This window comes from Trachemys scripta, chromosome 1 (genome assembly GCF_013100865.1).
Source record: "Trachemys scripta elegans isolate TJP31775 chromosome 1, CAS_Tse_1.0, whole genome shotgun sequence".
Lineage (NCBI taxonomy): Eukaryota > Metazoa > Chordata > Testudines > Emydidae > Trachemys > Trachemys scripta.
The window spans coordinates 223,912,352-223,926,494 of record NC_048298.1 but is presented as its reverse complement, the minus strand read 5'-3'; the positions used below and the strand labels follow the sequence as shown (position 1 = coordinate 223,926,494).

Here is a 14,143-nt window from a genome sequence, read left to right as displayed (position 1 = left end):
TAGTCATGCAAATTTGACTGAATAAATGCATAAAATAAGACATGATTGAAGTGGGATGAAAAATTCTATTTCTCAGTGAAACACTACAGCTAATAATGTATAAAGCAAATAATAAAGCTAGAGTATAAACTTAGTTAAAAATATTCCCCTAGTCTTCATTTACATATATAAACACTGCATGTCAAACCATTTGGTTATATAACCCAATGGGCTTTGGATTAGATTCTGCCATCTTACATTGAGAAGAACCTCACTCTGAAGGCCATTTCAATGGTTTCAATGGGACTTACCACAGAGCAACACATTTTATTCAGTTTAATTAAGTGAAACAAAATCTGGTTTTAGTAATTCAATACAGTTGAATGATTTTATGCATTATTGGTACTCCAGATGCATTATCCAGGTATTTCAGAGGGTTCTGAACTAATGTTTTATTTATTATTATTAAAACGCATTTATCATGGCAGTGCCTTAGGGCCAAGCAAGAGTGGGACCCCATGGTGCTAGGCACTACACAAATACAGAGTAGTAGATCAGGGGTCAGCAACCTCTGGCATGCGGCTCGTCCGGGTAAGCACCCTGGCGGACCGGGCCAGTTTGTTTACCTGCCGCGTCCGCAGGTTCGGCCAATCGCGGCTCCCACTGGCCGCGGTTTGCCGCTCCAGGCCAATGGGGGCTGCGGGAAGTGGCGCGGGCCGAGGGATGTGCTGGCAGCATGCCAGAGGTTGCCGACCCCTGTAGTAGATTCTCCCAGCCCTGAAGAGCTTGCAGTCTAAATAGACAAGACAGACACAGAATGGGGAAAGAGTTAGAACACACAAGCAGAGTGAGCACTGTGATAGCAGTAAACGGCATGTTAGTTCTATTTTTGGGGGGACAGTGCATGGCATTCTTAAGAGGGGATCAGCTAAATGGAAATAAAAAGGAAGGGAATTAAGGTGATGGAAACAGGGCAGGGGAAGAGAGGACAGGAGGGGCAGATGTGGAGTGAAGTTGAGGTGAAAAGACTGTAAGCAATGGGGACAGGAAGGGTTGGAACAAACAGTCAATCAGCACAAGGCACAGAAAGTCCAGTCTAAACCATAGACAGTTCTCTGAATCTCCGAAGGCTGCTTCTGCTCCTGCCTGCTTGAATCTCTGATGGGGAGGGGTCTGCTCTTGCAAATCACATGGGGAGGAAGAGGAGGCATCATCTGGGTCCTAATGCCCCCAAAGTGGTGGTGTCTCCCCTACACTGTGCTGAGTTCTGGGGGACAGTGGAAGAAAGGGGTGCCTCCAGCTGGGCCCCATTTTACTCCTTCCCCCTCAGTGCAGCAATCCCCATTTGGGCTGCTTCTATCTTTGCATCATAATCAGTGGAACTCGAGTCAGAGGACTTATGTTCCCTGGAGGAACTGTTATTGACAGGACATCAGTGGAATATGGAGTGTTAGGCTGGAACTCAGCAACATGGACAGAGCAGTCCCCAAGATTTAATAACGTTTCACTTGTTCAACTTAACCTGCATTCAGCTTCACTCTTTGTGAGGGAAACATGGTAGCACATTCTGAGCTGTGAGTTCTCTGCAGGGCAGCAGCTGGCAGCATGAGCCATGGAATTCAGTCTGAAGTCCCCTCAGAGACCCTGAATTTTTCAGGCTCAAATCTAGCCTAGCAATGGACCCAGTGGAAGGAGGAGTTGGAGCTGTACACAGACCTAGCCATGCAGGAGGACAACAGCAGCAGGAAAAAGGCTGAGAAGGCTGCAGCACTCTGAAGCTCACTACTGCCTCAAGCCACACAGCAATGCTAGGAGCCCTGGGGACCCATTGCTCCCTAAAGTAGAATGATTCTACAGCATGGCACAGGCTTTTCACTAGAGATGACTCTGAAGGGAAGGGAACAAGGCCCCTCTTTTACAGTCTTGTGCACAGTGGCTGCTACATGCAATTTTGGGGACTTGGTAGATTCCCTAATGTAGGACAGGGCAGTTTGCAGCACTTGGGATCAACACCTGAAGGAGCAGCTGCTCCGGGAAGGCAGTCTCACATCAGATAGATACTTAGACATTGGGTGTGCAGCAGAAGCCTCAAGAGAAAGGATGGAAGCCCTAGGAGGCACAACATCCCCAGTACTACGTACAGAAAGACAACAGCAAAGAAGAGCAGGTGGCCAGGGTTCCACATCCATAGTGAGATGCATTTACTGTGGGAAACAACATGAGTGGGTGAAGGAGAAGTGCCCAGCCCTAGGATAGCAGTGCAAGGAATGTGACCAGTTGAACCATTTTAGCAGTGTATGCAAGAGCAGAGGAAGGTCTCAGAAAGATTCAGTCAGATTTGTACAAGAGGCGGATTGCACATCAGACAGCAGGGATGACATCATGTCTCTCTCCCTGACTCTAAGAGCATATCAAGTCCTGACAGGAAAGCAACAAGGGTACAATACCAACCTCCATGCATGCACAATGCTTTGAGGGAAAATATCCTGCACAATTCCAGGATCATGGAACCTCTTGCAGTGTGATTCCGCAGAATTAATTGGACTCGAACACATTCATTATAAGCAGCAGGCACAATCTAATAACGTACAATGAGTGCATAATGCAACCCATAGGAAAATGTGATTCAATAATAACTAACCCAAACAATAACAGATGATACCTACAGAAGTTTGTGGTGATGGATGTTAAGCTCCACACACCCTTCTTGGAGAATACATCCATACAAGTCATGGATCTGATCAGGGTACAGACTCAGAATTTTACAGCGGCAGTACAACAAGACAGTGTAGATCATTTTAAAAGTATAGGAGGGATGTTTTCAAATGCAACAGGTGCCTCAAAGAAAAGTTGTGACTGGAAACAGATCCCAAGTTGGGACCTGTGTGCTTACCACGAAGGAAAATTCCAGTGGCACTAGGGAGTACAAAAGGAGTTTGAAAGTCTGCAGAGCAAGGGTATCATAGTACCATGGTGGTGGCAAAGAAGCCATCAGTCAAACTGTGCATCTGCATAGACCCAGGCATTGGAAAGATGCCACTATCCATGATGACATCTTGTCAGAACTTTCCAAAGCCAGAATCTCGACAGTCTGATATGAGGAATGGGTTTGGTCACAGAAACTGGGATGACAACACTTGCAACACCATTTGGTTGCTATAGATAACTGCACATGCCAATATGCATAAGGCCAGCACAAAAGATGTTCCAGAGAAGTCTCACCCAGCATTGTTCCTAGATGGGTAGTGGTGTTAGCTAACACCCTGAACAGCATCAGCGAGTTGGGAGGTGAAGATTAGGACACTGAATCCTTTAACATGCTGTACTGTCTCCCAGTTTTAACAGTGAAACTGATGAAAATCAAATAGTCTATGGAAAAGGACTCCCAACTACAGGCAGTAAAGACAACAATTCTACCAAAGCCAAGTACTGGTAGGAGCAGAACTATTTTTTCGCATTAAAGATTAGCTGAGAGTGCAGGATGCAATCATATTTTGTGAAAAAAGAGCTGTTGTCTCCACCTCATTACATAAGGATCTCATGCGAAAAATACATGTCACGCACCTGGGTATTGACAGCTGACTTAAATGTGCCCTAGAATGTGTTTACTGGGTGAGAACAAATACACAACTCTGCTCCTTGATAGATGAGTGATGCCTGACAGTCATGTGATAAATGCCAGCAGAAAGAAACTCTTACCACGTAAGTGGCCCACCTTACCATGGAAAAAGGTGGAAACAGACTTTTTTACCTTCAATGAAAAGCAGTACTTGATTACAATGAACTGCTATTCAAATTTTAGGGATGTCAGTGCCCTGCCTGAATCAAGAAGCAAGTCAAACTGAGGGCCCACTTTGCAAGCTATGGCATTCTGAACACTGTATTCACCAACAACAGCTCCCAATTTGCCTCAGAAAAATTCAAAGTAATTTGCATGCAAATGGGAATTTGACCACCATACCTCCTCCCCACCAGTTGACTCAATTGTGAAAACAGCCAAAAGGCTGATACATAAGGCTGTTTCTTCTGGTTCAGACCCCTTGTTAACATTTTTGGCACACAGAAATACCCTATCAGAAGGGTCCCAAAACAGTCAGGGACAGGCACTGATGGGATGAAGAACTAAAACCCTGCTGTCAATGAGAGGAGGTCTGTTGCAACCAGAAGGATGGAGACACCACTGAGAAGAGATGTCCAACAATCAGAGAATGCAGGCACTAGAGTACGACAGGTCAGGTAAGGACCTACCAGCCCTAGAGACAGGCATCCCTGTGAGGATTCAGCCGCTAGAGAGACACCAGAAAGAGTCAGCTAAAAGATCCTGAAGGGGTGCAGTGGCATCAGATCATATAAGATAAGTAAGAGGGACAAGTGATCCAAAGGAACAGGAGGCTATTACAAGCCAGTAATACACAACAGCCAGAGAGCCTACTGAGATAGAGAGATCATCACAGAACAGAGAATTATTCAGAGACAAGAAAGGAGGAGACAGGTAATTCCCAGGGTGGTCGCCTTTTGAGGAGACCAAATTATCTCCAAGAAAATGTAAACAACTAAGTTTGTGGTAAAGATGAGACTTCAACTTGGCTATACGTTAGCAACTTCTGGCCAAAGGAAAACGGATTGAGGTCTGGGCATCAATAATTTGTTTTAAAAGTTTATATTAAAAATTTGTAAAATAGGGATGATGTATCATGATCAGTGGAACTGAAGTCAGAGGGCCCATGTTCCCTGGAGGGGCTGTTAGTGACGGCACACCAGTGGACACAGGGAATGCCATGGAGTTAGGCTGAAAACAACTCACTCACATGGAGAGACCAGTGTACAGGGTTTAATAAAGTTCCACTTCTTCAACTTAACCTGCATTCAGCATCACTCTTTGCAAATGAAACAGCTCCTACTGGCTGGAATCTCATGTATAAATGTATGCTTTTTGGAATTTTTTTAAATTTATTTGGAATCTCTCAAAAAGGATAATTTTCAATCATGTTCACCATTTACAGAGAGGACTGACTGATCCAAATGAAAGACTGGGGTATTTTCTAGCTAGATTTGTACTTTGTAAACATAGGGAATTAATTATTCACCTGGCTGTAGAAAAAGGTAACCAAAATAAAAAATTAGGGCTGTCAAATGATTAAAAAAATTAATCCCACTGTTACACAATAATAGGATACCTTTTATTAAAATATTTGTGGATGTTTTCTACATTTTCAAATCTATAGATTTCAATTACAACACAGAATACAAAGTATACGTGGTCACTTTATATTTATTTTTAATTAAAAGTATTTGCACTGTAAAAAAAACAAAACAAATAGTATTTTTCAATTCACCTAATACAAATACTGTAGTGCAATTTCTTTATCATGAAAGTTGAACTTACAAATGTAGAATTATGTGAAAAGAAAACTGCATTCAAAAAGAAAACAATGTAGAATTTTAGCGCCTGCAAGTCCACTCAGTCCTATTTCTTGTTCAGCCAATCACTCAGACAAACAAGTTTGTTTACATTTGCAGGAGATAATGCTGCCCACTTCTTGTTTACAATGTCACCTGAAAGTGAGAACAGCATTCTCATGGCACTGTTGTAGTATCACCACAAGATACTACATCACCAGCACATCGCTCGCCCACGCCGTTTCTCGCCATCCCCATTGGTCCGGGATGGCGAACCGCGGCCAGTGGGGGCCGCGATCGGCCGAACCTGCCGCGTCAGCGGGTAAATAAAACTGGCCCGGCCCGCCAAGGTGCTTACCCTAGCGAGCCGCGTGCCGAACGTTGCCGACCCCTGGTTTAGCATATCTGGCATGTAAATACTTTGTAATGCCAGCTACAAAAGTGCCATGCAAATGCCTGTTCTCACTTTCTGGTGATATTGTAATAAGAAGCGGGAAGCATTATCGCCCTGTAAATGTAAACAAACTTGTTTGTCTTAGAGATTGGCTAAACAAGAAGTAGGACTGAGTGGACTTGTAGGCTCTGCAGTTTTACATTGTTTTGTTTTTGATTGCCGTTATGTAACAAAAAAATAATCTACATTTGTAAGTTGCACTTTCACGACAAAGAGATGGCATTATAGTACTTGTATGAGGGGAACTGAAAAATACTATTTCTTTTGTTTATCATTTTTACAATGCAAATATTTATAATAAAAATAATATACTTTGATTTCAGTTACAACACAGAATACAAAATATATGAAAATGTAGAATAACATCCAAAATATTTAATGCATTTCATTTGGTATCCTATTGTTTAATAGTGCAATTAAAACTGCGATTAATTGTGATTAATTTTTTTAATCGCTATTAATTTTTGTAGTTAACTGTGAATAATCGACAGCCCTATAAAACTATTTTCTTTCTTGAACAGCTCTCACAATAGGAGAAACTATTTCTGGGTGAAAAAAGGAAACTTAAAATATTTCAAATATGATGTCACAACCTGCAAAGCTTAAGATTGCCTGGAATAAAAAAGAAATGTTGTTACCAAAGATGGCAAGTTGGAGAATTTCCTGACTACTGACAAAAAAAAATGCAGAAATGAAATGGAACCAGGAAGTTCCAAAAAAAGTATACCAGGTACACTTAAAATGACTAGAACAGGGCAGTGCAGAGAAGACATTCCACCTCTTGATTTGTAATACACACAATTGATGGTTTTACACTCAGTACACGTTTTGCTCTGTTTGACTAGGGACAAAACAATAGAGCTATCCCTAACCAAACAAAGGAATAGGGGCTTTGCCCAGGTTTTGCTTTTTAATTGTCTTTAAACAGACTAAGCTGGGGAAATTTCAGCAAACATGTGAATGATTTGGAAGGTTGTGTGTGTGTAAAAATAGAGGATGATAGCTGAACCTCTTGTAGCCTTCACTGTAGTGCAACTACTGGAGTAAAATATTGAAGTGAGATCATTACTAGGCAATCCACTATATGTTTTTCAGCTCTCATAAGAGAATTAGAAAACAAGCTCTCAAGTATGAAATACTGCTCAACTATAACTCTAACGTGCATACCATCCTAACAAAATATTCCTCACTTAGGAAGAAAAATGCTTTCCTGCACATATTAGAACTCAAATATCTCTCAGCAACAATCTAGAGTGAGAGGAGACTTAGCCCTGGGCTACACGGGGGTGGAGAATCAAACTAAGTTACGCAACTTCAGCTATGTGAATAACGTAGCTGAAGTCGATGTACTTAGATCGACTTACCGTGGTGTCTTCACCGTGGTGAGTCGACTGCTGCCGCTCCCCCGTCAACTCTGCTTTCGTCTCTCGCAGCACTGGAGTACAGGAGTTGATGGGAGAGGGCTCGGAGGTCGATTTATCGCATCTAGACTAGACACAATAAATCGATCCCCGCTGGATCAATTGCTGCCAGCCGATCCGGCAGGTAGTGTAAACATACTCACAGTGTCGTACATAAATTTTCTGTAATTAAAATTAAATCAAACTATCTTTGAAAATGAAAAACTGCACTCTCTAGATAGGATTTAATTATCCTTCTAAAGTCACCTTTGTGGTTTTAACATACTGTATTAGAATGGACTGATTTAGAGCATAAGGAGTCTCACCTGAAAATTGGAAACCAGACAAAACAGAAAGAGGTGACAAAGATATTTGCTTTCTCACAGTTGCAGCTGGACTTGAAGGGGTTTCAAGTAAGTGCTGGGTTTCTCAGTGGAATTTTATTAATCTGTATCAAAATTTGAGGCTCCAACAGATTAAGTGTATTTATAGTATGATTACACTTCAAAAGAAGCACAGTATGGGCCTGATTTTCCACTACGTTGCATTTTCAGCTGTGCCCAGCGTGCACAGAATGCTGCCAAATCAGAACTTTTGTGCTTTATACTCACTTTTCACTGACGGTACAAAGCTGTGAAGAATGAGAGCTTTTATATTAGATATTGCCACTCAAATCAAAATTTGTCACTTTTAGTACCACCAGCCCTTACAAAGGGGGAAATTCAAAAGTAGATATTTGTAATTCCAAACTAGAACAGCAAGCCCATATTATGGCAGTTATTCAGTAACTAGTGCCTGTCACAGGTAAGACGAGTTCTAACTTCCATTCTAAAACCCCTTTTTTCAGTTGCTCATAATTTTTGGATACAAATTCTTTTTGATCTAAAGTTTTCCATGCTTGGACTCAGTGAATGGAATGTTCTGCAAGTTTGAACCAGGGCTAAGATTGAGCTGATCTGCGGCATCCTAGCGCTTCTCTGAAACTGGTATTATGATCCAGAATCTCAGCTTCCATTAAATAGTTCAGTTTACAGATGTAATGGTTATGAAGAAAACTTTAAAAATGTGACTCGTGTAACTGATGAAGAGATGCTTACAGAGAATCTGGAACAATAGCTCTGAGTAGTGTGAACTGCCCAATTCCTGTCAGTAAGGAGCTAACTCAGAAGCCTAGTGATAATTCAAGTGTCAGAACTGGTAACTGTTCACTCCTTGTGTAAGAAAGGAGAGGGAGGAATCACAGATCTACACGATTTACTGTGTGTGATGTCTCATTTAAGTGCTACAAGGGGTGGTGTTTTAGAGTTACCGCTACTTATGCCCCTGGTCTGAACAAAGTTGGTTCAGTTTTGTTTCGAATTAGGGTGTGAAAGCGTATATGAGTTGGATGGAAGGACACGGGTGGGGAAAAACGCCCAACTGTTCCCCATATATGCTAAATGGACTTTTTTCACATAAGTAACAGCTCAAATTAGAATCACTATGCTAGGCTTGTTTTATTAACTCACTGAGATTTAAGGAAGAGACCAACTTAAAGTTCTAAATGTTTAAAGTCAGAATTTTTAACACATGCACAGCAAAATATTTCTTTATTCATTCTAAAACTGGAACACCCAGGGGACATGGCAGGTCTTAAAGCACACAAGCTTTGAATCAGTCTAAACTCCAGCTCACAATTTGAGTTGACCTAATTTCTAACAATAGTAGGGAAGCCCAGCATCATAGGTGGCTGCTCGAGCTAGCCCCACACACATGGAACCCTGGGTACATGGTCGAGCAGCTGCCATGCGATGAAAGCTAGTTCAGATATGTGAACCCCTGCTTCCATCACACCACTCGACTGCAGAATAGAATACCCAATGTGGTTCTGTCTCCTAGTGGCTGGACCACATAGAGGTTTATGAATCCCTACAACCTTTAAGGTGACAAAATTGGGTCTTTTGGCTCAGGCAGCAGAGGCTCATGCTTTTAGATCCAGAGATATAATTCCTGCTGCAGATAACCCTCCCAATGGTGTCATATTACATTATATTGAGTTTTTACATGAGATGAACTACACCACTATACTTATATCAGTATAACTCACTATGTAAATACTCTTATTCAGAATTACAGCAACCTTTTTTTCGGTGTAGCTGAATTTGTGCATTAACAGTATTATTCCAAATAACAATGTCCAAACTGGGAATTATACCAGTATAGTAATGCTGGTAATATAGAGATGGCCAAAGTCTGTTCCCATGGAAGGCATTAGGACTTTTGCTATTTACTTTAATGGGAGCAGATGGGAGCCCATAATAAGGCCATGACATACATGACAGCTGTTCCAGACAGCAGGAACTACAGAAGAGGGGAAGGCTCTTGCATCAACAGTGGAAGTATGTGGAAAAGCTTCTTTGTGGTCACAGATATATTGAGAATCAGATCCACTAATTAAGTATTTTAGTATCAAAGTCTGGGGTGAAATCCTGGAGTCATTAAAGCCAATGGCAAAACCCTCATTGACTACACAGGTGTCAAGTTTTTCCCCGCACTATCTAGTGTTCATGTCTCTCTTTTAACCTCTACAGATTTCTCTATCCCCAAAAGAAATTAACAAATTGTGCAGAACGCTAGTTTGCTGCAGAAGGTGGAGTAGCCGTTATAGATTAAAACTGGAAATCAGAATTGGAATTTGCTTTAAATCTCCTGATGAGGAGGGACAACAGGATAAGAGAAAATGACAGTGACAAGAGCCATACCTCTCTATCTCCCCTGTGCAGGGAACCTGAGGGCTCAAAAAGCATATCTGGTGAATGGAAGCTACTGAAGAGGTTGCTACTGTGTTCCTGCGCTGATTGCCCTGGGGGGTAGAGGTGCTGGAATAATTTGTATAATAGAGGTGCTGAGAGCCATTGAACCAAACTGTAAACCCTGGATATGATGGAAACCACTTCAAGCCAGGTGGAGCAGCAGCAGCCCCATCACTCGTAGTTTCAGCACCGACTCCTGGGATTCTGTTGAGGTTCTTACATTGCCCCCATCTTACCCCATGGTAAGTCAGCACATGATAGCTTCCTTTGCAGCTGTCACATACATTTCTGTGAGGGGGCCAATTGGTCCTCTAACTCTTTATTTGGCCAGGCACCAGGGGTAGATGCATTGCCCCCTCTCCTCCTGCCTCTGTGCAGAAATGTCGCTGCACTGCCAAACAGGACAAGGCTCGCCTGCCAGAGTGACTGCTGAGTCTGCTGAGGGGGCCTCTCCCTTATGGAGGGCTCCATGGATGCAGAACCTATCCAGGCTGTGAAGCTCTGATTCGGCTCCGTGCTTGGGTCAGGGTTTGGCTCAGATATTGCACTTGATTGAAATAATTCTCATCATTTCTACCTTAAATGATATACAATTATTTTGAAAACAAAACCAAAAGTGTGTTTGTACGTTTCCTAAAGAAAGGTGAGAAAAAATGACACAGGGACTGGGTTTTTTTGAGTAAAGTTTTTGCAGTTCATCTTAAAAATACATAAAGGTACTTTGAGGGCAATAGTAATAGTGACAGCATTAGCAAAATACAGTAGCACCTGGTTGAGTTTTCAGATGCTTGATTTTGATGTGACTTTTAAAACATATACTACTAGGTTCTTCTCTGCATTACTCCTGTGCTAAGCCAGAGTAACTCCTTTAATGTTAATGGAGGTACTCTGCATTCCCACCTGCATGACTGAGAACAGACTGATCCACCGCTGCTAGTAGCTTTTCACTCTTAATATAGTCATATTTTCCTTGTGAATAAAGTTAAATTTCTGGATTGCTGAAGTATAATTAAACACAAATAGAGTAATCTTGGAATAGCTCTAAATTACATTCTTTTAAATTAAAAGCTAGTGGGTTAGCAACAGGAAAAGACTAGGTAATATACTGTAGTGTTTTAAACATTATATAATTAAAAAAAAATCCAAGAAAACCCCAGAATTGGAGTGAAAGATGACTCAAAATCTTCACTAATATTTTTAGGTGTGGATAATTCAATGTTTGCTTTGCTTAGAACAATTTTTCTAACTTCTTTTGAGTTACATTATATGGGACAAAACATGAACCACCCCCCATACACTAAAAAATACCTTTAAATTTTTCATAATATTTCCTCCTAATGTAGAATGGACACCTTAAAAAAGTTTTACAGTCTTCCACATCCTAAGTAGGGGGAATACCTGCTCATAACAGTAGTACTTTGCCTAAAAATCAGTAAAAAGAACATTTTAAAGTGTGCCCACTGTAAAATGTATTTCAAATTACCGGGCTCAAGTGTGTGTTTTTATATATATGTTCACACTGACTGCTTTTTGCATGAAAGGATTCCAGTACTAGTTCTTAAAAACGCTTACAACATAAACTATGGGCCAAATATTCAGAGGGACTAAGCATTAGAACTCCTACAAAAGAGATTTGTGTAAGCTGTTTGGAACAGGGACCATCTACCACTCTGTGTTTGTACAGGGCCTAGCACCATGGGGCCCCACTCTTGGTCAGCCCAAGGCACTGCCGTAATAAACATTTTAAATAACATAAGGCTTGGCAGGATTTGGCTCCGTAACAACCACGCATCTTTTTAGTTATACTGATAGACAGATATTTCTTTAAGATTTTAGTCCCGGAGGCACAATATACATTTGTATTGACAAAATAATGACAGTACCTATTATAACGTGCATGCCAAGTCTTGCCAAATGCTTCACAGTATGATAACCAATTCCTTTAGCACCTCCAGTCACTATAGCAACATTTCCATTTTGTGTAGGGAAAACTACATGAAGAGAAAAAAAATAACTCATTAATTCACAGTAGCAATACAGATAAGGCTATAAGGTACATATTATAAATACATACATACATTTAATGGATCACTCAACTTTGGCCAATAAAAAATACAACAACAAATCTGGTAGGCAATTAAAGGAACATAACACTTACGTTTATCAACAACAGTATAATTTTCTAGTATTAATAGTTCACAAAAGACTTAGGTTGATGACACACAAATGATAGATGTCCAACTAGAAAAATGTAGTCATTTCTATTTGAATACATTCTGTTGTTATTGTTGTTGTCCTGCAACAATCTGTCCTTTAAGAATTTTGACTTAGCTATTTCTATTGTCTAAAGATGCATGGCAGCTGTTACATGTCAATTTACAGGTTGTTTATTTAGTCAAAATGTATACAGGGATAATATAAGAATTTTTCAGTTAGCAGCATGATATCCTTCAGACCCTTTGGGAAGGGGCTCTGCATTTGCTTCCCCAATAATAGGGAGCAAAATCACAAATAAGCTGAACAAGAAAAACCGTAAAAACAAAACTCCTGATGTCCACTTCCCAACATTTCTGCACTCCAGTCTATAGAATATAAAAATATTAAAAACATATAAAAACATATGTCTCTGTGAATATTTGAGGGTTATCTGTTTTAGTCCATATTTTGTTCATTATGAGCAGAACTGTGCAACTCTTACTCACATAAGTACATAAGAACGGCTATACTGGGTCAGACCTTGGTCCATCTTGCCCAGCATCCTGTCTCCAACAGTGGCCCATACCAGAGCTTCAGGGGGAGTGTACGCAACATGACAATTATGGAGTGATCCACTTCTGTCTTCTACTCTTGGCTTCTGGCAGTCAGAGATTTAGGGTCACTCCAAGCATGGGGTTGTGTCCCTGACCATCTTGGCTAATACCTATTGATGGACCTATCCTCCATTAATGTATCCAATTTGAAGCCCGTTATACTTCTGACCATCACAGCATCCCATGACAATGAGTTCCACAGGTTAGTTGTGTGACAAAAGTAATTCCTGCTGTTTGTATTAAACCTGCTGCCTATCATCAGGTAACCTCTGTTTTTTGTGTTCTTTGAAAGGGTAAATAATACTTCTCTAATAATTTTTTCTACACCATTCATGATTTTAAAGATCTCTATAATGTCATCGTCCCCCTTAGTCATCTCTTTTCTAAGCTGAACAGCACTAATCTTTTTTAGTCTCTCCTTATATGGAAACTGTTCCATATGCTTAATTGTCTTTGTTACCCTTCTCTGAAACTTTTCCACTTCCATTATATCCTTTTTGAGATGGGGCAATTAGAACCTGACACAATATTCAAGGTGTGGACACACCATGGATATAGTGTCATCATGTTTTCTGTCTTATTTTCTACCATTTTCCTAATAGTTCCTAATATACTGTTAGCATTTTTGGTCACTGCTGCGCTTTCAGCAGAAGTTTTCAGAGAACTATCCATGGGAATGCCAAGATCTCTTTCTTGGGTGGTTAAAGCTCATTTAGAACCCATCATTGTACATCTATAGCTGGGATTATTTTTTCCAATGTGCATTACTTTGCACCTATCAATGTTGAATTTCATCTGTCATTTTGTTGCCCAGTCAACCAGTTTTGTGATATCCCACTGTAACTTCTCACAGGCTGCTTTGGACTTACATATCTTCAATAATTTTTATTGTCTGCAAACTTTGCCACCTCACTTTTCACTGTTTCCAGATCATTAATGAATATGCAAACAGCAGAGGTCCCAGTACAGATCCTTGGGGGACCCCATTGTTCACCTCTCCATTGTGAAAATTGACTGTTCATTCTTACCTTTGTTTCCTTTCAACCAGTTACTGATCCATAAAACAACCTTCCCTCTTATCCCAGAGTTACTTAGTTTCCTTAACAGCCTTTGGTGAGAGACCTTGTCAAAGGCTTTCTGAAAGTCTAAGTACACTTTATTGACTGGATCCCAATTATCCACATGCTTGTTGACTCCCTCAAAGAATTCTAACAGACTCTGAGGCATGATTTGCCTTTACAAAAGCCAGGTTGACTCTTCCTCAACACACCATGCTTATCTGTGTGTCTGATAATACTGTTCTTTACT

At 40.8% G+C, this 14,143-nt stretch overlaps 1 protein-coding gene across 1 annotated transcript in view; it reads right to left on the bottom strand.

The window, feature by feature from the left end:
- Nucleotides 1-14,143, bottom strand: part of DHRSX (dehydrogenase/reductase X-linked) — a 228,468-nt gene that overhangs the window by 171,507 nt on the left and 42,818 nt on the right. Inside the window, exon 2 of the mRNA XM_034757540.1 lies at nucleotides 11,909-12,016. Coding sequence (XP_034613431.1) covers nucleotides 11,909-12,016 — 108 coding nt within the window. The remainder of the gene's footprint in view (nucleotides 1-11,908; nucleotides 12,017-14,143) is intronic.